We start from the raw sequence: 26997 nt of genomic DNA on the forward strand, positions 1-26997 counted from the left end.
CTAGTCCCTGGAAGGGTCTGTTAAAATGCAGATTGCTGAGCCCCTAAAATTTCTGATTCTAGGATGGAGCCTGAGAATATGCATTTCTATCAGGTACCAAGTGATGCTGATGCATCTGCAGTTTAGGAACCACACTTTGAGACCCAACAGTCTAGTTAATTTGCTATCTATTGATTTAGCTTCATTGTAGGACAAAGTTGATGAGTTGTTAACTGTCTCCTCTGACTGCTCAGACGTTTTTAGAGGGCAGATATTCAGTAACATGAGTGAAAGGGAAGTTTTGTGCTCTAAGTGCTAGACTTTTAGATGGCAAAAGCGATGACTAGAGAGCTGGGATCCGATATTGTAGCAGATTTGGGCTGTGAGTGCTCAGTCACTTCAGTCGTGTCTGACTCTTTGCAACCCCGTGGACCATAGCCCGCCAGGCTCCTCTGTCCCTGGGGTTTTCCTGGCAAGAATACTGAAGTGGGGTGTCATGCCGTCCTCCAGAGGATCTTCCTGACCCAGGGATCAAACCTACATCCCCTGCATTGCAGGTAGATTCTTTACCACTGAGCCACCAGGGAAGCCCTTGGGCTATAGGATCACCTGGTTTTCTCAGAAAGTAGCTCAGGCTTCCAAGCAAATAACATAGTTTGGCTTCCAGAGTTCATTGCTATAAAGCATGAGAGAAGACCTTAACCTAAAATATTTAGAAGGCAAAAACAACTAAACTCCATCTCTACCTGGTAACTTTTTAAATATCTGATTTTCACAGAGAACTCTTTTACCAATTAAATAGTGGAATTATTTAATGTTATATATTTGAATATTAAAAAATGTCCTCTTGGAAGACTGTGTGCTCCCAAGGCAGGGGGCACGGGTTTAAGCTCTCTCAGGGAACTGGATCCCACAAACTGCAACTAAGAAAGTGTCCACATGTCACAGCTAAGAGTTTTAACATGTTGCAACTAAAGATCCTACCTGCCATAATGAAGATCAAAGACCCTATGTGCTGCAACTGAGACCTGGCACAGCTAAGTAAACTAAAAAATAATAATAATAAAAATTTTAAATGACCCCTAAATATGAGAGTTTGGGTTTGACTTTATTGTTTAGAATTGTATTATTGGGCCAATAGATCTATATTATTTTGAGATTACTCCAAAAATGTGAAAGCTGTGTTGTAGCTTTGTTGCTAGTTGTTCTTGATTTCAGTTAAAGGTTCCTGGAAGTACTGTATTGTATGTAGTGAAGTAGTCTGCCTAATCTTCTTTGGAGTCATTCCCAATCTGTCATTCAGGCTTCTTGTGACCATTGTAACAACAAGCTGGGTCATTGACTGCCTGGAATTAACTCTTGGTACGCAACTGTGGCTCAGTGGTAAAGAATCTGCCTGCCAGTGCAGATGTGGGTTTGATTCTTGAGTCAGGAAGATCCCCTAGAGAAAGAAATGGCAACCCACTCCAGTATTCTTGCCTGGGAAGTCCCATGGACAGAGGAGGCTGGCAGGCTCTGGTCCACAGGGTGGCAAAAGAGTCAGACACAACTTAGTGACCGAACAACAACAAAGACAACAACCCAAATGTCAAAGTGCAGCCTCAAAGGAGAGACTTGTATATTGAGGAACACAAGATATCAGAGAGAATCACATGGAGATGCAGGAAGACAAAGTTCATATTGTATTTGCTGGCACTGAGACATGGCCCTCTGATAACCAGGATTCGTGTGACTGGGCTAGTTTATCTCTACCAAAACTACATTTTTAGAAAGTATGTTGAACAACTAGCCTGAAATCTTAGATATGAGAGGATTCATTTTTTAAAATCAGTGTTTTATAAACAATATTTAAATGCTGAAAGAAGCTTTGTACTTAATTCTTCATTATGCCTTATGAAAAACATTGCCATTTGCCTTATGAAACTTGAGTTCAATGTTTTTACGTCACCCAACATCTCTGAAATGAGATAGAAAGAAGCCAGCCTACTCCTTTCTCCATCAGTCTCTTAACAAAAGAAGGGTTTGATTTTTTTTTTCCCCTCATAACTAGATAGTAATAGAGAGTAATTTTAGAAAAGGGATCTTTGATGGAATATATTAGGAGGTAAGGATGTTAATGTGATCAAGCATTAGGGTCACAGCTAGCTCAAAGTCAAAGATAAAGCTGGATTTTCTGGGAGGAAGGTATTTAGAGGTACTTAAGTAGGAAGGAAAATAAGTTGGAATGACTATGAGATCTGTTCATTCATTTGTTCACTAATTGTTTATTTACATGCCTAGTGGTGTATTAGATACTCTACCAGGTGTTGGGGATATAGAAGTAATACATAGTCTTAGTTCTTAAGAAGTTCATAGTCTACCATGGGAAACAGACAATTACAATACAGAGTGTTAAGTGCATTTTTGAAGAATGAAAAGAGCTGAAGATGGAGAAATCATACTTATCTTTAACATCACTGGGGAAGACCCAGGCTGAGGGCAGGAACAGGCTCCAATGATGCCTGGGGAGAGAAAAGGGAGAGGCTTGGCCAACAACTCCCAGTGGACCCTCAATACAAGGCCATCACCCCCAGGGTCACTGTGACTTACTGGAGCAAGTGCAGTCTTCTGAGCCAGGGTTCTTCTAGCTCCTTTTTCTTGTACCAATTAGGAGACCTTCCCACATTAATAGGCAGCCAAAACCTGTTTAATTGTTGCCTACCAAAATGCCTGTGATCTAGCACTGCTCCCGAGATTATGGCCCTGCCCCTAAAGAGAGGGCCTTGTTTTGGGAGCTTCTTGGCCCTGAGAGTGAGCACAGGCTCAGGAAGGATACACAGCATGGGACTCACAATCATTTGCCTCCTCCTACTGCTGGAGACAGTTTAACATCTGAGGGAGGATGGGAAGAAAGGAGGGGCCAGCCCTCTCTGCCCTGCCTCATTTGCTCCTGGTTATGCTCCTACAAGAAAAGTGATGAGTAGCCTAAGACCCACGGTACCTGGGCCCTATTCTGTGTCCATGATCCTTGGCAAACCCTTCCACTCACCCCTTTATCCAGGGCAGGTGGGCACAGGGCAAAAGGAAGCCTGAAGCCATGAAAAAGGCTTTAAAACACAAATCTTTTGCAGAGGCTCCTCTTAGGAACCTCAGGGCATGGTTCCTGTTCTGCCAGACTCCAGGGCTTAGGCCTGTGAACATCTTGGGGCTTAGGGTCTTAGGATCTGAGCAGCAGTGTTTTCCTCCACCAGCTAGCTCATCCAGAACTAGCCTCATTTTGGTATCTTTGAGACAGGCCCTGAGCCTACTCATCCAGAGAGGACAATCAGAAAGGGTTCAAGGCCCAGACACTGTAAAAACTGAGCGGGAGCCCACATGGGAGGGGCATGCACCCTGCTGTGGGATCACAGCTGCAGGGGACCACTTCAGGGGAAGGGCAGAGGGGCAGAAGACAGTAGGGGCATGCGCAGGCAAGGGGTGGGGAGTGGTGGCTTAGGACTGAAGCACCTTAAGTGCCAATTTTGTTTCACTGCAGAGCTTTTCACTTCCCTCTGCCTGTAATACTCTTTATTCATATCTCTGCATGAGCTTTTCCCTTAGGTTATTAGTCTTTCAGGCTTTTCTCCAGTGTCACCTCTTCAGAGATGCCTTCTCTCACCATATAGAAAAGTCTCTGTTACTTTTTTAAATGTCTGTTTTGTTCTATTATACTTGTTATCTGGCATCATTAAATGTCTATTAGTGTATGTGTTCCCACACTAGAATGAAGCTTTATAAGGACATGTTCTTCATCTGCCTCATTGCCGCTCTATTCTCAATGCCCTAGCATCATGTGTAAGACATAATAGACTCCCAAAAAACATAGTTAATAAATTAATGAAATCTCCTCCATGTTAAGACACAGAACATAAAATAATAAAACACTTGAGTGTATTAAAATTAAAAATGTATAGAATTAAAGATACTATAAAGACAGGTGGCTGAGAAAACAAATTTTAAAATGTTGATAACAAAAAGGATTGTTATTAATAACAACAGGGATTTATGTACAGAATATGGATATAGCTATTACAGACCAGTAATAAAAAGAGAGCCAGTGAGAAAATGGGTGAAGAATACAAACAGGCAGTTCACAAGAAGAAAACATTTGAATAGCCAATGAGCCTGTCAAGTTTTACTCAGCTTTCCTGGGAATCTGGAAAATACAAATGAAAACCACAATACGATACTGTTACACACCTCTTGGATTGACAAAATGTGGAAGTCTTGATAAATACTACATGTTGGGAGGCTATACAATAGACTCTGCTAATGGGTATATAAATTGGTACAACTACTTTGGATAGTTATTTGCCAGTATATGTTAACTAAGTTGAAGATGCATATCCTGAATGACCCAGCTCTTCAACTTCCAGGTACATGTACACCCTAGAAAAACTGAAATGTATTCATTATTAAACTAATAGCATTGGGGATAGCAGCATTGGGGAAATCTGGAAACAATGTAAATGTTAATCAGTATTCCAGTCATCCAATAAATTGGATGATTATGGTATATTTATACAATGCAGAGTTGTTAAAATGAATAACTTAGAGTTAAATGTACTAATATAGTTAAAGGTATTAGTAAAATAGTGTTGATTGACAAAAAAGCAATTGCAAAACATACATATGGTATAAATTATTTAAAGCTTCAGTTCAGTTCAGTTCGGTCACTCAGTCGTGTCCGACTCTTTGCGACCCCATGAATCACAGCACGCCAGGCCTTCCTGTCCATCACCAATTCCCGGAGTTCACTCAGACTCACGTCCATCAAGTCAGTGATGCCACCCAGCCATCTCATCCTCTGTCGTCCCCTTCTCCTCCTGCCCCCAATCCCTCCCAGCATGAGAGTCTTTTCCAATGAGTCAACTCATGAGGTGGCCAAAGTATTGGAGTTTCAGCTTTAGCATCATTCCTTCCAAAGAACACCCAGGGCTGATCTCCTTTAGAATGGACTGGTTGGATCTCCTTGCAGTCGAAGGGACTCTCAAGAGTCTTCTCCAACACCACAGTTCAAAAGCATCAATTTTTTGGCGCTTAGCTTTCTTCACAGTCCAACTCTCACATCCATACATGACCACTGGAAAAACCATAGCCTTGACTAGACGGACCTTTGTTGGCAAAGTAACGTCTCTGCTTTTCAATATGCTATGTAGGCTGGTCATAACTTTAAAGTTACATATATATATATATACGTGCTATGCTGTGCTAAATTGCTTCAGTCGTTTCCGACTCTGTGCCCCGCTATAGACTACAACCTTCCAGGCTCCTCTGTCCATTGAATTCTCCATGCAAGAATACTGGAGTGGGTTGCCATGTCCTCCTCCAGGGGGGTCTTCCCTAGCCAGGGATTGAACCCACAGCTCCTGTGCCTCCTGCATTGGAGGCAGATTGTTCACTGCTGAGCCACCAGGGAAGCCATATGTATATATAAAGCTTTGAAATACACCAAAATATGTGAACATGATAAGCAAGGTAGCAGTCATCTTGTTGGTATGGAGGGGCACAGGGTCAGTGAGGAGTAAAAGGGAGTTTTGTCTCTTTCCCAGCAAATATGAAAAATCTTAGATTTCGTAAAGCAGTTTAGTAGGTAAAAGAGTGTTTATATTATTTTCTACTTTTATGTATATTTATAATGTCATAATTTTCAATCATTTTAATCTTTGGTAAAAGTACTCATTTTACAGTATGTTTAGGAACACATTTCCTCTTGAATAGCTAACGAGACTACAAAGCAAGAATACATACACTTTCAATTATTAAAGTAAAAAAAATGTATTAAAGTATACCCAAATTAAGACTACATTTGATGTCTTCCAAAGTGAAATTCTTTAAATTTGATTTCAAAGTCATAAGGAAAGCAAAGTTAATTCCTCTGCTAGATGGAGTAACCTAAGTATGGCTTGGTCAGTCACAAGTGATGAGTACAATTAACAGTATTGACCCCTTAGAGAATCCTGAAGAGTGAGAGAAGAGCACGTTCTTAGAAGTCTAAACATCAGGCTAGAAAATCTTACTGTTTGAGCTCATTTATTTTCAGTTGCTTTCTTCCTATGGACATTCTGTAATGCAACTTGTAGTGCAACTTGAAAAAATGCTTCACACTGACTCTGATAATTAAATAATTTTCATATGCTCTTTAATGCCAATCCATAAACAAAAGGTATTTAATCTGTAACTTCAGGTGGTTCCCCTTTCTCAGCGAAGTGGCGTTCTTGAATGGTGCACAGGAACTGTCCCTATTGGTGAATTTCTTGTTAACAATGAGAATGGTGCTCATAAAAGATACAGGCCAAAGGATTTCAGTGCCATTCACTGCCAAAAGAAAATGATGGTGAGTAACATTCAAATATATGTTATTACAAGATTATCTGGTAGCTTATTAAAATTGACAGTTATCAAATATTTTGGAATGTAAAAAATTTTAATTTCATCAGGTAATTGTATAAGACAGTATGCTCACTAGAGTGAAAGTTTGTGTGAATGAAAAAGGACAGTTTTTAAACTACGTTGTGTCAATCCTTGTCCAATGAGAAATGTAACTTTATTCAGTGTTTGCCAGTTTGTTTCCAATTTGGGGTAAGGTAGTTCTTAACAAACAAAATACTAACTAAAACCAAAAGAGAAAAAGTTATGAAAGAGAGAGAGACCTTCTAAGACTTTTGCCACATCACATCACACTGGCCATCTGGTCTGACATTCATTGACCCAATCAGTGACATTTATTGAATGTCTCCTCTTTATCAGGTTCTATGGTAAGACTTCACAAATATGAGTAATCACTATCATACTTATCCCATTTTAAGATGAAAAGAAGTTCTGAGAATTTAGCTTCCCCCAGGTCAGTGAACTAATAAATAATGGAACAAAGATTTAAACCTTGTCTGTCCAACTCTAAAATCTATTTACTTTTTCTTTTGTTGTGCTTTCTGTTATACATTTTAAAAAATGTATGGTAAAGCACTGTAGGGATTGTGAGGGAAGGGTTTGTGAAGGGACAGAGGAGGAAGTGATCCATTCTACCTGGGACAGGAAAGAGTGGAGAGAATCAGATTCAGCACTTGGTGGTCCAGTGGTTAAGAATCCGTCGTCCAAAGCAGGGGATGTGGCTTGATCCCTGGTCTGGGATCTTAAATCCCACATGCTGATGGGCAACTAAGCCCATGTGCCACAGCTAGAGAGAAGCCCTCTTGCTACAATGAAAGATCCCACGTACTGCAACTAAGAGCTAACTGCCAAATAAATAATAGACAAATATTTATTTATTAAAAAGAAAAAGACTTCATAGAGGAGATGGTGTTTGAGGTGAGTTTTATAAATGAATTGGTTTTCTAGGAAGGAGGAACATAGAAGCAAAAGGGAAGGAGGCACGAACAGGCAGGTAAAGATGGCATGGGCTTAGTTTTTGAGGAGGAATAGATGAGACTGAAGCAGTAGTCATTAGTCAAAAAGTGGAGGGTTGCTTCATGAAATGTTAAGAAATTTGCACTTTATCCTGTAAGCAATAGAGAACCCTTGAGAAGTATAGTAATATCAGATTGGCATTTTAGAAAACTAACTCTGACAACACTTATATTTTGAGAAAGCTGACTAGAAGCATGAGATTAAGTCTGAGAGTAATAACAGTAGGAATGGAGAACAGGCAGTTCAGTATCAGTGGTGCCCAGTTTCTAGATGGAGAGGCTATTTACCGTGTTGATGAATAAAGGAAGTAGCTGAGGTTTGCCAAATCTGAGAAGGCGAATTAGTTTGGATTTGGAAGTGATCCAAGTGAAGATATTGAGTGAAAGTTGGAGAGGCACATCAGGCTGGAGCTTAATAAAAATACCTGAGCCAAAGACACAGATGTGATTTGCATTTCTTTAATAATGAGGAATGTTAGGCATCTTTTCATGTGTTTCTTGGCCATCTCTATGTCTTCTTTGGAGAAATGTCTGTGTAGGTATTATTGCAGGGCAGCAGTGGTGTCACAGGCTTAGAGAAGACTTGTGGACACAGTAGGGGAAGAAGAGGGTAGGATGAATTGAGAGAATAGCAAGAAAAATAGATAGCCAGTGGGGATTTGCTGTGTGACACAGGGAGCTCAATCCAGTGCTCCCTGCCAAATTAGAGCTATGGGATGGGGTGAGACAGAAGGAAGTTCAAGAGGGAGGGGATGTATGTGTACCTGTGACTGATTCATGTTGATGTATGGCAGAAACCAGCACAATATTGTAAAGCAATTATCCTCCAATAAAAATTTTTTTAAAAGGAGGGGACATATGTATACCTATGGCTGATTCGTGTTGATGTATGGCAGAAATCATCACAATATTAAGTAATTATCCTCAAATTAAAAATAAAATAATTTTTTTTTAAAAGATACAGATTTGGAAGTCATTAGTCCATAGGTGAGAATTGAGCCCTTTGATGTAAATAAGCTTTGCTTCAGAAAGTTATTATATAGGAAGGAAGTGTTGAAGGACAGATCTGAGATGTTCGGCTGCCCTGCTGCCACAGTCAAGAATCAATCAACCCGTGATTGATTCTTCCTTTTTCTTATCACACCCCTAGATCTGTGATATACCTAATAATATATGGAGCTATCTTTGGCATTTTTGTGTTTACTTCCACATAGGTTACAGAATCACTCAAATTACAATTGAATTAAAACAAATTACAGTCACTGTTGGTGTGCCTCTTTCCCCTAAAATTAACATGAAAACCCCAAAGGGATTATATTTTGTTATTAATTGCTTCCCTGACCAGACTTGTAGCTTCGTGTGTGTGTGTGCTTAGTCACTCAGTAATGTCCAAGTCTTTGTGACCCCATGGACTGTAGTCTGCCAGTCTTCTCTGTCTATGGAATTTTCCAGACAGACAAGTTTCTTGTAAGCAAAGATAATGTCTAGTTCTTCTTTTTATTACCTTTATACCTACTGTTCCATTTTCTTATTGAAACTCCTAGTACATATTAGTTGAACACAATACTGAGAAAATAATTTTATATTTTATCTATTAAAGGATATGCAGAAAAAGTCTTTTGAAGAGAAATATGAAACTTTCATGGAGATTTGCCAAAATTTTCAACCAGTTTTCCGTTACTTCTGCATGGAAAAATTCTTGGATCCAGCAGTGTGGTTTGAGAAACGATTGGCTTATACTCGGAGTGTGGCTACTTCTTCTATTGGTAATCTTGTTCTACATTTTAGTAGATTCAGCACTTCCTACATTCTGTGTTACAGGGAGATGATGATGGTGATCATGGTTTTTACCAAGCCACCATCATTAGATCATTGTGTTTCTTATTGATCCTGATTCTTAGCTTCTAAATATAGCTCTTCTTATTTTGGCAGGAAAGAATTTCTTTTTTTCCAGGAAGAGAAGTAACACTGATTATTTTTCCTCTTTACTTAATAATGAATATGTCTTATTTTCTCTTCCCTCAATGCATTATTTTCTGGGATTTTCTTTGGAAAATAAAACTCATGATAATTCCATTTAAGTTATTTCCTTTAATTGTTACTGGTCTTTTGCATACAACCTTTATAACACAATGATATTAACACCCAATGATTGATTCTGTTTAATAGGAATAGGAATAATGATATATATTTAAATATTCTGTGTACAATATATATTTTGACTTTTTAATTTGTAAGAGTTTGGAATTAACAGTTAGTTAACAGTTAACAATATCTTAGAGTAAGGAAACTTAACAGGAATATCAGTGATCTATTGTTTTTAATAAAAGAACACTCTTTTCATCACTTAGGTACAGTATACCAGGAAGGCAGGACATGTATGTTTTGAAAAGTTTCTGGGTAATAATGAAACCCTCTTTTTCTACATTGAGAATCATGAATCTGATTCAACTCGTTTTATGAACAGGAAAGTAGGCCCGGTTAATGACAGAGCTAGCCAGGCATCCTGACACTCTGTTCACTATTTTTTCTGTAACATCTTATGGTGTTTTTCATTAGGTTAAAAGCATTTCAAAGCATGCTATCATCTGTCTTAAAAATAGAAATGTGGTTTTTCCTGGATATATACCTGATTAAATGAATTAATGATTAATTTGTGTTAAATATAATTGATCAAGCAGAAGAAAGTTTCACTGAAGAATGAAGAATTTACCCCATAGGCATCTCAATTTAAAAGTATACTTAATAAATATTTGATTATATATAATGTACTGCTTTGGTAAATAATGGGTCTCAATTTTAACCGCACTTATTTTGAAGTACAAATATTTGAATATATGTACGTATTAGTAAAGGAAAAAAAAATTTAAAAAGTCATCTAGGATTTGTAAAATGCAGTATAAATTAGAATAGCTGGCAAGATTTGACTTAAACTGAGCATGGCCAAAAGGAAATGTACAAAATATACAAAATTTCCTTTAGTAGGCACAAAAGCCTAATAGTCAATAGTATTAGTTCAAATTATGGCTAATTGTGTTATAGAAATAGATGATATCAGTGATTTCAGGGTTTTTTTGGTTTTTTTTTCTAGTTGGTTACATACTTGGACTTGGTGATAGACATGTACAGAATATCTTGATAAATGAGCAGTCAGCAGAACTTGTACATATAGATTTAGGTAAGTAACCAAAGATATATTTCTTTGTTCAGTAAATATTTGGTCATCAAGAAATTTTTGTTGTTGTTTGCCTACCAGGATTGCAAGTATGAAAGAGAGACGGATATATCAAAACAATAAATATTGTTTTTTTTTTTTTTTTTAAAAAAACTTAAACACAGTGATACTGGAAGGAGTAGCTAATTCTGCCTCAGATAATGAGTGACATTTAAGCCAGGTCGAAAAGAAAGAAAGGATAATCTAGAGAGAAGATAGAGCAGATAATGAGGGGAAGGATATTGAAGATATAGCATGTTGTTGGAATGGGAAATTAAGAGTGGCTGGAGTGAAGTTTGTATGTAGTTGAGTAGCTTGAGATATAGACTGGTACGAGATTATAAAAAGCCAGGCCAAGAAGTTTCAACTTTAATCTTTTAAACAATGGAAAGTGAATGAAGATATATTTGATGAGGACATAATCCTGTTTATTGGAAAGATAATTTGGAGAACAGTATTAGTAGTAGGAATACAAGTTAGGGGAGATTATAATAGTTTAGACAAGAGATAATTTGGACTAAAGTTGTATGGACCATGAGATTGGATTTAGGGACATTTTTGTAGTAATTTTGCACCAGTGATGTAAGATGTGGAAATGAAGAGAGAGGGGACTCCAAGATAATTGAAGCTTCTAACTAAGGAGAACGGCAGGTTTTGTGGAAAATAAGAAGCTGGTGAGCTTAGTTTTATGCGTAGTTTTGAGATATTAATGGCATTTCCAGGGGAAGTAGGCATTTTAATATATAGGAAAATAAAGATGTTGAAAATAATAAGAGATGTAGAACCTTAAGCAAATAGAGTACAGTTAGTCACTGGTCTAGAGGAGGTTCTAATCTTATACATCATTCTTGATGAAGAAGACTAAGGATAGAATTGTAAGGAATACTAACATTCAAAAGTCTGAGTCTTTGATATTCCCCAGTGGTCCAGTGGTTAGGACTCAGCTCTCTCACTGCCCAAGGCCCAGGTTCATTTCCTGGTTGGGGAACAAAGATTCCACAACCTACACAGCAGGCCCCAAAAGAAAGAAGGGGAAGAAAAAGGCTGAGTCAGAAAAAAAAAAAAAAATGAGGAATAACCAGCAAGTAATAGAATCATAGAAATTAGAAGTAAGGCTATCTTGGAAGCCAAGAGAGAATAAATTTTCATGGACGAAGAAGCGATGTGCTCAGTAGTATCTGATGCAGAAAGGTCAAATAAGATGAATGCTAAAAATAGGCCTTTGAACTTAATTAATCAATCTTAGTAAACTTTGGATAGAATGGAGGAAGTGAGATTGTGAAAAGGTAAGGATTGAATGGAGGTTTGGAAGTTAAGGACATGTAATAATAATGTGGAACTGTTCTGCAAGAAGTTTAGAAGTAAGAGAAGAATGAAGAGAAATTCGTTACAGAGATGGGAGGTACATATTTGGCCCCCTCTCCCACCCATGTTTGGAATTTTGAGGTGTTTTTATTCTTATTCATTTGCTCTCTTTCTTTTTTTGGCCACACTGCATGGCTTGTAGGACCTTAATTCTCTGACCAGAGACCAAACCTGGGCCTTTGGCAGTGAGTGTGTGGAGTCCTAACCACTGGACTGCCAGAGAACGTGCTCATTTGCTTTCTTAAGATGGGAGGTACTTATAGGAGAGACAAAAAGATAATTAAAATAGCAAGGGAAATCATAAAGTATGAGTGTGTAGAATCGGCTTAATACTGGAAGCATGTAGAGGAAAGGATGAACACATTATCATTAGGAAAGTTTTTGACCAGAGGGGAATTTGAGAAATTATATTTGCTATTGAGAACTGAAAAACATGTTTATTTGCTAAGAATTGGAGGGATGGTAACTGACCCTAAAAGAACAATAAAAATTTTTAAAGGGGTACCATGAAAATGAGACCACAAGTTGACTAGAAAGGGATATATAAGACTTGCCAAGCATTTTAAGGGATGCTTTCCTAGGATAATAATCGTAAATTTGTAGTATCATCATATGATTTCTTCCAGCAGTCCTCAATATCCTTAGAGTTAAGTTCTACTTTGAAATGGTAAGCATAGAGGAACAAGGGGCCAGGAAGATTTAAAGTACTAGTAAGAGTAATCAACTTTGCAGGCTATACCCTGAGCTGAGTAGGGAAACAAGAGAGACTAACAGACTAGAAATCTTGATGAGTTTGAAGATTATTTAATAAGAATAAAGGGATAGAAAGAGAAGAGGTTTTGATTAGAATGTAGAATTTAAGATTACTTAGGAAGTACTGTTTTAGGATATGGTAAGTTTTATAGTCCAGATGTTCCAGCTGGATTTAGAAAAGGCAGAGGAACAAGAGATCAAATTGCCAGCATCCATTGGATTGCAGAAAAAGCAAGATAATTCCAGAAAAACATCTACTTCTGCTTCATTGACTATGATAAAACCTTTTACTATGTGGATCACAACAAATTGGAAAATTTTTAAAGAGATGGGAATACCAGACCACCTTACCTGCCTCCTGAGAAATCTGTATGCAGGTCAAAAAGCAACAGTTAGAACCGGACATGGGACAATGGACTGGTTCCAAATTGGGAAAGGAGTATGTCAAGGCTGTATATTGTCACCCTGCTTATTAACTTAAAGACAGAGTACATCATGCAAAGTGCCAGATTGGATGAAGCACAAGCTGGAATCCAGATTGCCGGGAGAAATATCAATAACCTCAGATATCCAGATGACACCACTCTTATGGCAGAAAGTGAAGAGGAACTAAAAAGCCTCTTGAAAGAGAAGAGTGAGAAAACTGGCTTAAAACTCAGCATTCAAAAAATGAAGATCTTGGCATCTGGTCCCATCACTTCATAGTAAATAGATGGGGAAACAATGGAAAAAGTGACATTATTTTCTTGGGCTCCAAAATCACTGCAGATGGTGACTGCAACCATGAAATTAAAAGATGCTTGCTCCTTGGAAGAAAATCTATGACCAACCTAGCAACAGCATGTTAAAAAAGAGAGACATTACTTTGCCAGCAGAGATCCATCTAGTCAAAGCTATGGTTTTTCCAGGAGTTCTCACATCTCCAGGATGTGAGAGTTGGCCCATAAAGAAAGCTGAGTGCTGAAGAATTGATGTTTTTGAACTGTTGTGTTGGATAAGACTCTTGAAAGTCCCTTAGACTGCAAGGACATCAAACCAGTCAATCCTAAAGGAAATCAACTCTGAATATTCATTGGAAGGACTGATGCTGAAGCTCCAATACTTTGGCCACCTGATGCCAAGAGCTGACTCATTGGAAAATACCCTGATGCTGGGAAAGATTGAGGGCAGGAGGAGAAGGGGACGACAGAGGATGAGAAGGTTGGATGGCATCACCAACTCGATGGACATGAGTCTGAGCAAGCTCCGGGAGTTGGTGATATACAGGGAAGCCTGGCATGCTGCAAATCCATGGCATCGCAGAGAGTTGGACACAACTGAACTGAACTGAAGTTTTATAGTGTACGTTTTCACTTAGCGGTTTGCTAAGAGAGAGTAAAACTGAATTTCATTAGAACAGATAAGATCAAGGATATTATATGATTTTCCCCAGAACGAATTCCAGAGTTAGGACAGAGAGAGGAAGATCGTGAGCTAGATCCATGTCAACATTCAATGAATTTGAGAGTAATTCTTAGAAGCTGGGGTATAGTAAATACGAAAATGAGTGGAGTTGTTGGAGCCTGAATATGGGAACTCAGTAGAGGAGTGAAATTTTGCATAAGAATGAAAGGACAGTGGTCTGGAAGGGACAAAGTAGAGATAGTAGTATGCCAACCTATGTTCAGGCCATGCTAAATGCATCTATAAGTGAGAAAGGTAAATTGGTATAGCTACTTTGTGATACTGTTTGGGATTATCTGCTAAAGCTGGGAGTTGTGACCCAGCAATTCCACTGCAGTAGAAATACACACCATGTGTATAAGAATGTTCATAGTAGTACTATTCATAATACCCCAAACTGGAAATAGCCCCAATCCCCATCACAAATAGAATGAATGAATAGTTTATAACCACCCTGAATGCGTCCAGTCTTGTCTGATCTTGGAAGCTAAACAGGATTGTGACTGGTTAGCACTTGGATAGGAAAATGGATGAATGAATTGTATTGTATTCATTGAATGAAATACTGTATAACAATGAGATTGGATAAACTATAGCCACACACAACATGGAAAACTCACAAATACAATATTAAGTGAATCTAGATATGAAAAAATATATACTGTATAATACTGATAAAATTAACCTACAGTGTTAGAAGTCAGGATAGTGGTAACCCTTTGAAGAGGTAGTTCATGATTGTTAGGGAGATGGGGTGGGGCTTCTGGAATGCTGGCAACATAGATTTGTTTTGTAAAATCTCAATAACCATACACTTGAATGACTTTGTTAATTGATTCACTTTTCTGTGTATCTCTTTGACTATCCATTGCTGCATAAGAAACCACCCTATACTTAGTAGCTTAAAACTACTATTATTATCTCTCACAGTCTATGGGTTGCCTGGACTCAGCTGGACGGTTCTAACTTAGGATCTTTCATACTATTGTAGTCAGAACCTGGGGCTGAATTTGCCGTAGGGTTAAACTGGGCCAGTGTCTAGGATGGCTTCTTACACGTTTGATGCTTCATTGCTCCTCCATGTGACCTTCTTTGTATAGCAGAGTAACCTGAACTTTGTGTGTGTGTGTGATTAAAAGTATATTAGTTTTTTTAAAAGTAGCTCTCCCTAAGATTTGTTCATATTTGCCTGAGGTCTTTTTTTTTTTTTTTTTCAATTGAAGGATAATTACCTTAAAGTATTATGTTGGTTTCTACCAAACATCAACATGAATCAGCCATATAACCTGAATTTCTTATAACACATCTCAGGGCTCCAAGAGGAAGGAAGTGGAAGTTAAGAGCTAGCATGCAACTGGCACAGTGTCACTTCTGCTATATTTTAAGTCATAGTAATGTCATAGTACCCATCCAGATTCTCCCCTCTCTTTCTGGGACTCCAGTAACAATATATTAGACCATCTCACTGTTACATATATTCTGTTTACCTCCTTGTCTATATTTTTCAAACCTTGTTTTTCCTCCAGCTCACCTGTGGTGTCAGTGGAAACCATACAGGAAGCCTGGACTTCCAGTCTCACCCAGCTATAGCAAGGAACCCCCTCTCCCCAGTCTCACCCAGCTATAGCCCGGAACCCCCTCTCCTCTTGGATGTCAGAGGAGGGCAAGTGAGGAATCTGGTCTTCTATCATCACTTAGCAGTTACTTCAGTATGGTTACTTCAAAAGGCAGCAAAAGCAGAAGTATAAATCCAGAGTCTCATAATATACAGAAAGGTTGATTTCAATTGAAAATCATTTGTCAGGAAAATCATAGTTTGAATGAAAAACAATAAATATCAGCACTAAGATGACAAAGGATTATCTGAAAAAGATTTTAAAGCAGCCATCATAAAAATGCTTCAAGGAGTAATTGCAAACATGTTTAAAAGAAATGAAAAGGTAATAAGTCTCAACATGGAAGCAGTCTCAGCATAAAAATAGGACATATGAAAGAACCAGGTGAAAATTTTAGAACAGTAAAATGCAATAATTAAAATTTTTTAAAACTCAGTGGTAAAGCTCAAGAAGCAGAAGAAAGGATCAGTGAACATGAAGACAGAAGAGTAGAAATCATCCAGTATGACAACAGAGAAAGAAAAGGAGAACATCTTCAGCAACTTGGGCTAGACAAAGAGTCCTTAGACTTGACACCTAAAGCACAGTCCCTAAGAACTCTCAAACTTCACCAGTATAAACAAAACAAAAACAGTTATTAAATGGGTAAAAGGCATGAATAGACATTTCATCAAAGAAGATATACAGTTAGTAAATTCAGCACACAAAAGGATACTTACCTATACCACCAATTATAGCAGATTTCTTCGTAATAGCCCCAGATTGGAAGCAATCCAGATGTCCTTTAAATGGGCAAATGTTTAAGCAAAATGGTACATCCATACTGTGGAATACAACTCAGTATAGATGACAGTTTGGATGATTCTCTTGAGAATTATGTTGAGTGAAAAACTAATCCCCAAAGGTTACATACTGTTTAACTCCATTTATATAACATGCATGAAATTACAAAATTATAAAAATGGAAAACAGATTAGCGATTACTGGAAGAAGAGAGAGTAGAGGTAGGCCTTGGGAGGTAAATAGATGTGCTTAATATAGCATAATCTAATACAGCAGAGCGCAAAGAATTGATGCTTTCAAACTGTGATGCTGGAGAAGACTCTTGAGAGTCCCCTGGACAGCAAGGAGATCAAACCAGTCAATCTTAAAGTTAACCCTGAATATTCATTGGAAAGACAGATGCTAAAGCTGAAGTTCTGATACTTTGGCCTCCTGATATGAACAATTGACTCATTGAAAAGACCCTGATGTTGGAAAACATTGAAGACAGAAGAAGAAGGGGGCAACAGAGGATGAGATGGTTGGATGTTATCATCAATTCAATGGACATGAACTTGGGCAAACTCTGGGAGATGGTGAGGGACAGGGAAGTCTGGTCTGCTGCAGTCCATAGGGTCATGAAGAGTCAGACAGCTTGGCGACTGAACAACAGTAATATAGCATGAGAGATCCTTATAGTGATGAAAATATTCTATATCTTCATTGTATTAGTGTCAACATCCTGGTTGTAATATTGTACTATAGTTTTTTGCAAGATGTTACCATTGGGGGAAAATGGGTAAAATATATATATATACATATCTTCTGCATTTTAAATTCTACCCTTCACTACCTCATTCTTAAAAGTCACCCTTTAATATAGGTTTCTCTGATTATATGTTAATAAATAATTTTTAAACTTGTTTTTTAAAATTTGAGGTTGATTTTTCTGGAGCATTTTGAAGATAAAGAAGGCAGGCAGAGCATAGAACAAATGACTGTTTGTTCTAATACTGATTGAATATTGGTGACAAGTTATTTGGTGCCTCTGCAAAGTTCACAGGCCAGTTGAGAGGAAAGAAATTAGCTCTGTGACCTCCTAACCTCACTATATTTTTTACTTTAGGAGTTGCTTTTGAACAGGGCAAAATCCTTCCTACTCCTGAAACAGTTCCTTTTAGACTTACCAGAGATATTGTGGATGGAATGGGCATTACTGGTGTTGAAGGTGTCTTCAGAAGGTAAGCCAAATAAGGTAAGGTAGGGTAGATGATTTTTGGTGTAAAAATTATTCAGATTATTGATTTCTATAGATTGTAGAATTCACTGCTAGAATCACATTCCAGTGCTTTACTAGTACTAAGGAAAAGACTATGGGTAAAAACAGTAATTTCCCCTTCCTTCAAACCACCTAGGATGTCACTCAATATAATACACATACTGTTCTCCCTTACTACCTCTGAAAGCAGCCTGCCTTTAGTTTTCACACCTCTGTCCTAGCTAAATCTTTGTTTATTGATCAGAACTTCTATTAGGTACTCATTCTTGGGTGCATAATTTATTCTAAAGAAGTTTATGGTCTGATACCAATTCCTGCTTTCCCAGCATAGGTCTACATACTCAATATTCTTTCTTTAGTCTACACACTCAACTTTTAACTTGGCAGATTCTAGTGAAAGTAAACTATTGATTACCATAATAATCAACTGAAAGAAATGTTTCATAGTAGTACCTTGTTATTCTTATAAATGCTAAGCTTATATTCACATACCTATTTATATTCTTTTCAGAAACATCTACTGAAAACTCACTCTGCCAAGTACTGTGCTCTTTGAGACATTAGTTTGGGCATTATTAACAAACATAGTTTCAGCACACTAGACAGGAATATATAGGAGATAAAGATACATTGAAAATGTTCGTGTAAAATTCATATTTACAATGTGTTTGTAGATGCTGTGAGAAAACCATGGAGGTAATGAGAAATTCTAAGGAAACCCTGTTAACCATTGTAGAGGTAAAGTATATTATTAGGAAAATTTTATTTCTCTACCTAATAGACTGCTGTCTTGTTGGGAGGGCACTGATTTGAGGTTCAGTACTTTGTTTTAAAGATGTGGGATGATACTGGCAGCAGGAGAGTTAATAGTGGTTTAGAAATGCCTTCAGTCCCCTCAAGTTTCTTGGAATGTACAGCACTATAAATAACCTCTGGTCTTCAGTACATACATCAGCACTGACATCTTAGTTATCTTGTATGGTATTATTTCCAGAATGGTTTCCTTTGGAGTTTTAAGAGAAATCAGTAAATTATATCTCCTTTCTGCTGCCCAGGTTCATAACCATGTAGTGAGTCAGATGGAGATCAGAGTGTCAGCACTGTTACTGCAGGAACATGACTGAGGAGTGAGGGCCAAGCTGGCTTGCTACTGGTGCCACCTCAGTGCCTCTCTACTTTCTTAATGTGGGGACAGCCCACTGAGTGGGGTTTGGGCCTACAGGGCCTAAACACTCCATCAGAATTACTGCTTCATGTTGATCAGGGCAGAAAAGGAAAGAAGTCCAGCGAATTTCCAGTGCTTATGACATTAATTCTACCCAAGTGAGATTTGAGTACCCGAGGCAGTCCTTTTCTCTCCTAGTACAGGGTACGGGGGGCAAGAGACCATGAGAGTATCCTCCGCAGAGAAGCATAGAAGTAGAGTTCTGTTAAACAGCATCGATGTTGACCAAATTTGAACTTCTAGGGATGAGGCAAGAACACTTGTATTTTAGAAAAGCTCTCCTACTGGCAGCCAAGGTTGAGAATCTCTGCTAATTCACTGGCATTAACCATTAAACCTGTGATCAACAACGAGTGGAACTATATGCCAAGGAGGGTGAAATTAATAGTCTTTTAGTGTGGTCCTATGTCTGCAACCTTTATAAACCAAAGTCCTCTTCATAGATCTTTCAACTGCTGGTGGCAATATAGGTTTTTGGTACAAAGAGTGTTAAAATAGGTCCCAATACTATGTTGATAAAATTAATTCCAAGGATGTGCTGTTCTCAAGGCTGGAAAAGCTTTCCTTTTTCCCATATTATTTTTATACATGTTATCATTTATTACAGTTTGCCATTGGTTCTACAGCAAGAATAAATGATAACATGGATGCCTCAATAATGTGGAAATCAAGTTCTAAAATTAAATTATCTTGCTTTTTTGCATTTAAGCCATAAAAAAATCTAAACTTTTCAAATTGATTTAAGATCCAAAGAAATTTAATATATTCCCCAGTATTTTACTCTGCTTAGCCTCAATCAAAAAGTTTTTTGTGCCTGGGTAGATTTAGGGGTTCCTGGCTTCCCTCGTGGCTCAGAGGTTAAAGTGTCTGCCTGCAAAGCGGGAGACCTGGGTTTGATCCCTGGATCGGGAAGATCCCCTGGAGAAGGAAATGGCAACCCACTCCAGTATTCTTGCCTGGAGAATCCCATGGACAGAGGAGCCTGGTGGGCTACAGTCCACAGGGTCATAAAGAGTCATACACAGCTGAACGACTTCACTTTCACTTTCACTTTCACTTTTGGTATTTGAATCCTGAGCTACCGCTTGGCGGAAGAGGGTTATTCCCTCAATGCCTCAGAAGTTTTACTGGTTGAATGCCAAATTACTCAGGAGCCTCATTGTTCAAAGAGTAGTAGAATATAAAATTAGATAGGTAAGAGTGAACAGATTATCTAGGGATTCCTACATGAGTGTGAGTACTTTAGATTTTACAGAGTAAGATGGAAACTGTTGGGGAGTTTCAGACTTGAGAAGTGATCCGCATCTCCACCTGCAATAACTGTGTAACATAAGCTTTATAAGCTTTGTGTATTTTACACTGACCTGCCTACTCTATCCTCTGTAAACCTGTCTGAATTTCCTCAAATTATTTGGTGTGGTTGTCCCAATCTTCAAGAGTAGTTTCTCAATTGACTTCACTATGGACTTTGTATCTTCAGCTTTATCAGGGTACTTCTCATGAGTTTTACTGGATCCCAGTCCTCTGGAATGTTATTGTAGTCTATTCTCCTGTCATTATGTTTACAAATTATTTTGGTACTCAAATACTACTCCATATATAGGTTTCAGAATGCCAGCCATAGCAGTAGACCTTTGGTTCTGAGAAGTTTTCAATAAATTATACCTTTTCTCTCTTATCCAAATTTGGAACTAAGTGAAAAAGAAAGAGCCTTAAGAATAATATATAGAAGATGGCGAGGAATAGGACAGGGAGATAGATCACTTTCTCACCCACAAATACATCAAAAGATCATTTGAATGTGGAGCAACTTCCACAAAACAAGTGAACACTGGTGGAGGACACCAAACACCCAGAAAGGCAACCCAAAAGGAGATAGAACAAAAGATAAAAGACGAAGAGAGAGACAAAGGACTTAGGGACAGAGACCTGTCCTGGGGAGGGAGTCATGAAAAAGATTCCACACAAGAGGAAACCCTCTCACAGGAGAGATCAGTGGGGAGCTCTGGAATCTCAGAGGGCAACATAACCAGAAAATAAAACACCAAGAATACGCATCTAACCACAATTACTGCAGAGAAACGGCTCAGGTGATTGTGTTTGCCTGCAGCAAATAGGGGCTGGGCGTGGAGGTGTGGGCTGCATCATCCGTCCTTATGATAAGGACTGGGCTTGAATGGCCTGAGGACAATCTAAGGGGGCTAAAGGGACATAGCAACCCTAACTATAGGACTGCCAGATAGACAAAAAAAAACTGAACCTTTCCTGCAGGAAGGCTCTAATTGGCACAGTGACACCTGGCATGCTTGCACCCTAGGGAATACCAAAGGAGAGCAAGCCTTCTACCATTTACAACCCTCCCGTCCTGGAGGCAGAGAGGCAGGAGTGCGGCAACCAGAGGCAGAAAGGCAAGGGGCCACTGCAGTCTCGGCTCCGAGATCACATCTCCCACCAAACTGAGCAGGCTGCCAGTCACAAACCACATCTTTCTGGGATTCTGGACAGATCACATCTGCCAGGAGTGTCACAACCTGAGACCAGCTTTCCAGAAGAGACACATAGCGCACCTGGGACTGTGCCCTTGTGGCACACCGGGGAAACCAAGCGGCCAGGACTGGGCGGGTGCATGAGATTCATGGCCTACCTGGGACAGTGTGCTTATTGAGCACCCGATCACCTGAGCAGCTTGGACCTGAGAAGTGCACAAAACGCAGGGTCCACCTGGGACAGTGCCCTCGCAGAGCACCTGGGAGCCTGAGCACTGTGGACCCAGGAAGTACATGCCGCTTTGGGCTGCTGCAAACAGTGGTCCATCCACTGTGAGCACTCCCCACACATACCCACATACCAGCCAATTTTGTTTGCAGTGTCCCTTGCTCTCCACAGCACAACTGAGCAACTGAGCATGAATAAGTGGCCACCTTCACCTCCTCGTGCCAGGGCAGAGATTAGACACTGAAAAGACTTGCAAACAGAAGAAGCTAAGATAAGCAAAGAAGCTCTGTGGGTGGAGAAATCTTGAGGCTACTAAGAGGAGAACCAAAACCCAGAGGCAGAAGGCTCAACTCCAGAACTTTAGACCATCATAGAACTCCTGATGCCAGCAAATGTTAATAGACAAAAGCTTACCCAAAAGTCCCCACACCTACACTGAAACCAAGCTCCACCCAAGAGCCAGCAAGTTCCAGTGTGAGACACTTGACACTAATTCTCTAGCAAAACAGGAACGCAACCCTGAATATTAGGAGTCAGGCTGCCCAAAGCCATACCAAACCCATAAACATCACAAAACTCACTGCTGCTACTACTAAGTTGCTTCAGTCACGTCCGACTCTGTGCGACCCCATAGACGGCAGCCCACCAGGCTCCCCTGTCCCTGGGATTCTCCAGGCAAGAACACTGGAGTGGGTTGCCATTTCCTTCTCCAATGTATGAAAGTGAAAAGTAAAAATGAAGTCGCTCAGTCGTATCCAACTCTCAGCATCCCCTTGCACTGCAGCCCACCAGGCTCCTCCGTCCATGGGATTTTCCAGGCAAGAGTACTGGAGTGTACTGGACACTTAATTGCACTCCAGAGAGAAGAGATCCACCTCCATCCACCAGAACACAGATACAAGTTCCCCCAACCAGGAAACCTTGATAAGCCACTGGTCTAATCCCACCCACAGGGAGCAGACAACACAATTAAGAGGAGCCATGACCCTCCAGCCTGCAGAAAGGGGACCCCAATCAGCAATCTAAACAAAATGAAAAGGCGGAGAAATACCCAGCAGGTGGAGGAACATGATAAAAACCTACCAAACCAAACAAAAGAGGAGATAGGGAGTCTGCCTCAAAAATAATTCAGAATAATGATAGCAAAGATGATCCAAAATCTTGAAAACAAAATGTAGTTACAGATAAATAGACTGGAGACAGGGATTGAGAAGATGCAAGGAATGTTTAACAAGAATATAGAAGAAATGAAAGAGTCAATCAGTAATGAACAGTGCAATAACTGAGATTAAAAACACTTTGGAGGGAACCATAGTACAGTAACTGAGACAGAAGAAAGGATAAATGAGGTGTAAGATAGAATGGTGGAAATAAATGAAGCTGAGTGGAAAAAAGAATAAAAGGAAATGAGGACAACCTCAGAGACCTTTGGGACAATGTTAAACACCCAAACATTCAAATCATACGTGTCCCAGAGGAAGAAGACAGAAAGGGCATGAGAAAATACTGAAGGAGATAATAGTCAAAAACTTCCCTAAAATGGGGAAGGAAATAGCCACCCAAGTCCAAGAAACCCAGAGAGTCTCAAACAGGATAAACCCAAGGCAAAAAACCTCAAGACACATGTTAATCAAACTAACAAAAACACAAAGAGCAAATATTAAAAACAGCAAGGGAAAAGCAACAAATAACATACAAGGGGATCCCCATTAGGATAACTGCTGGTCTTTCAATAGAAACTCTTTAGGACAGAAGGACATACTTAAGTGTCCACTTTCACCACCAGTACTGAACATAGTTTTGGAAGTCCTAGCCACAGCAATCAGAAAAGAAAAAGAAATAAAAGGAATCTAGATTGGAAAAGAAATAAAACTCTTCACAATGTTTGCAGATGACATGATCCTCAACATAGAAACACCTAAAGAGGCCACCAGAAAATTACTAGAGCTAATCAATGAATATAGTAAAGGTTCAGGATATAAAATTAATATACAGAAATCCCTTTCATTCCTATACACTAATAATGAAAAATCAGAAAAAGAAATTAAGGAAACAATCCCATTCACCATTGCAACCAAAAGAGTAAAATACCTAGGAATAAATTTACCTAAAGAAATAAAAGACCTATATATAGAAAACTATAAAACACTGATGAAAGAAATGAAAGATTACACAAATAGGTGGAGAAATATATCATGTTCATGGATTGGAAGAATCAGTATAGTGAAAATGAGTATACTACCAAAAGCAATCTATAGATTCAACACAATCCCCGTCAAGTTGCCAACAGTATTATTCACAGAAACAAGACAAATAATTTCACAATTTGTATCAAAATACACAAAACCTCAAATAGCCAAAGCAATCTAGAGAAAGAAGAATGGGAGTGGAGGAATCAACTTTCCTGACTTAAGATTATACTACAAAACCACAGTGATCAAGACAGTATGGCACTGGCTTTGTGTCAGAAATATAGATCAGTGGAACAAAATAGAAAGTCCAGAGTCAAATCCACATACTTACGGACACCTTATCTTTGACAAAGAGGCAAAAATATACAATGGAAAAAAGACAGCCTCTTCAATAAGTGATGCTGGGAACACTGGTAAACCACATTTAAAAGAATGAAACTAGAATACTTTATAACACCATACACAGAAATAAACTCAAAAGTGGATTTAAAAGACTTAAATGTACCACCAGAAAATATAAAACTCTTAGAGGAAAACAAGCAAAACACTCTCTGACATAAAATCACCTGAAGATATCTTCTCTGATTACTTCCCAGAATAATGGAAATAAAAATAAACAAATGGGACCTAGTTAAGCTTAAAAACTTCTGCACAACGATGGAAACGATAAGCATGGTGAAAAGACAACCTTCAGAATGGGAGAAAATAATAGCAAATGAAGCAACTGACAAAGAATTAATCTCCAAAATATACAAGCAATTCATGAAGCTCAATACCAGAAAAACGAACAACCCAATCAAAAAATAAGTAAGAAAACTAAACAGACATTTCTCCAAAGAAGACATACAGATGGCTAATAAACACATAAAGAGATGCTCAAGATCACTCATTATTAGGGAAATGTAAATCAAAACCACAATGATGAATTGTCTCATGCTGGTCAAAATGGCTATCATCAAAAAGTCTACAAATAAATGCTGCAGAGTATGTGGGAAAAAGGTAACCCTCTTACACTCTTGGTGGGAATGTAAACTTATACTACCACTATGGAGACCAGTGTGGAGATTCCTTTAAAAACTGGGAATAGAACTGCCATAGGACCCAGCAATTGCACTGCTGGGCAGACACCCCAAGGGAAACAGAATTGAAAGAGAAACATGTACCCTACTCTTGATTGCAGCACTGTTTTCCAATAGCTAGGACATGGAAGCAGCCTAGATGTCCATTGGCAGACAAATGGATAAGGAAGTCGTGGTACATATCCACAATGGAATATTCAGTTCAGTTCAGTTCAGTCGCTCAATTGTGTCCGACTCTTTGCCACCCCATGAATTGCAGCACTCCAGGTCTCCCTGTCCATCACCGACTCCCGGAGTTCACCCAAACGCACGTCCATTAAGTCTGTGATGTGACCCAGCCATCTCATCCTCTGTCGTCCCCTTTTCCTCCTGCCCCCAATCCCTCCCAGCATTAGAGACTTTTCCAACGAGTCAACTCTTTGCATGAAGTGGTCAAGTACTGGAGTTTCAGCTTTAGCATCATTCCTTTCAAAGAATACCCAGGACTGATCTCCTTTAGAATGGACTGGTTGGATCTCCTTGCAGTCCATGGGACTCTCAAGAGTCTTCTCCAACACCACAGTTCAAAGCATCAATTCTTCAGCACTCAGCTTTCTTCTCACATCCATACGTGACCACTGGAAAAACCATAGCCTTGACTAGATGAACGTTTGTTGGCAAAGTAACGTCTCTGCTTTTGAATATGCTATCTAGGTTGGTCATAACTTTCCTTCCAAGAAGTAAGCGTCTTTTAGTTTTATGGCTGCAGTCACCATCTGCAGTGATTTTGGAGCCCAAAAAAATAAAGTCTGACACTGTTTGCACTGGTTCCCCATCTATTTCCCATGAAGTGATGGGACCAGATGCCATGATCTTAGTTTTCTGAATGTTGAGCTTTAAGTCAACTTTTTCACTGTCCACTTTCACTTTCATCAAGTGGCTTTTTAGTTCCTTTTCACTTTCTGCCATAAGGGTGGTGTCATCTGCATATCTGAGGATATTGATATTTCTCCTGGCAATCTTGATTCCAGCTTGTGCTTCTTCCAGCCCAGCATTTCTCATGATGTACTCTGCATAGAAGTTAAATAAGCAGGGTGACAATATACAGCCTTGACATACTCCTTTTCCTATTTGGAACCAGTCTGTTGTTCCATGGCCAGTTTGAACTCTTGCTTCCTCACCTGCATATAGGTTTCTCAAGAGGCAATGGAATATTACTCAGCTATAAAAAGAAATGCAGTTGAGTTAGTTCTAATGAGATGGATGAAACTGGAGCCTATTATATGAGTGAAGTTAAATCAGAAAAAAAACACCAATACTGTATATTAATATAAATATATGGAATTTAGAAACACAGTAATGATAATCCTACATGCAGGACAACAAAAGAGACCAAATGTAAAGAACAGACTTTTGGACTCTGGGAAAAGGCAAGGGTGGAATGCTCTGAGAGAATAGCATTGAAACATGTATATCACCACATGTAAAACAGATGACCAGTGCAAGTTCGATGCATGAAGCAGGACACCCAAAGTCAGTGCTCTCTCTGGGCCAACCCAGAGGGCTGGGATGTGGAGGGAGGTGGGAAAAGAGTTCATAATAGGGGGACACATGTATACCTCTGGCTGATTCATGTTGATGTATGGCAGAAACCATCACAATATTGTATAAAGTAATTATCCTCCAATTAAATAAATTTTTTTTTAAAAGTATAGTCTGAACTTGAGTAAAGAATAGCTTTAAAGTGTAGAAATATAATAAATTAATTAGATTAAATAGTACTAAAAAAAGTAAGAGATTGGAATGTCAGGTTTATCACTGATACAACTGTTGGAGAATATGGCTTAGAAGTAAGGTCCAAATAGACTTGCTTCTGCTGTCCACCGCCCACAACCTAATCTGTCCCTTGGTCCAGCTCACCTGGAGAATTGGGGCCTGCAAACAAATGTTCTTACCCAGGGCCATACTCGTC

The 26997-nt window shown here is 39.0% G+C and overlaps 1 protein-coding gene across 3 annotated transcripts in view; it reads left to right on the forward strand.

Annotated features, from left to right (window-relative positions):
* The window catches only part of ATM (ATM serine/threonine kinase), a 152252-nt gene that overhangs the window by 120744 nt on the left and 4511 nt on the right, over positions 1-26997 (forward strand). For all 3 annotated transcript variants that reach the window (XM_061440214.1, XM_061440213.1, XM_061440215.1), the window contains 5 exons: positions 6185-6334; positions 9004-9169; positions 10495-10581; positions 17683-17797; positions 18510-18573. In XM_061440214.1, the coding sequence (XP_061296198.1) occupies positions 6185-6334; positions 9004-9169; positions 10495-10581; positions 17683-17797; positions 18510-18573 (582 nt within the window). The remainder of the gene's footprint in view (positions 1-6184; positions 6335-9003; positions 9170-10494; positions 10582-17682; positions 17798-18509; positions 18574-26997) is intronic.

This window comes from Bos javanicus, chromosome 15 (assembly GCF_032452875.1).
Source record: "Bos javanicus breed banteng chromosome 15, ARS-OSU_banteng_1.0, whole genome shotgun sequence".
Lineage (NCBI taxonomy): Eukaryota > Metazoa > Chordata > Mammalia > Artiodactyla > Bovidae > Bos > Bos javanicus.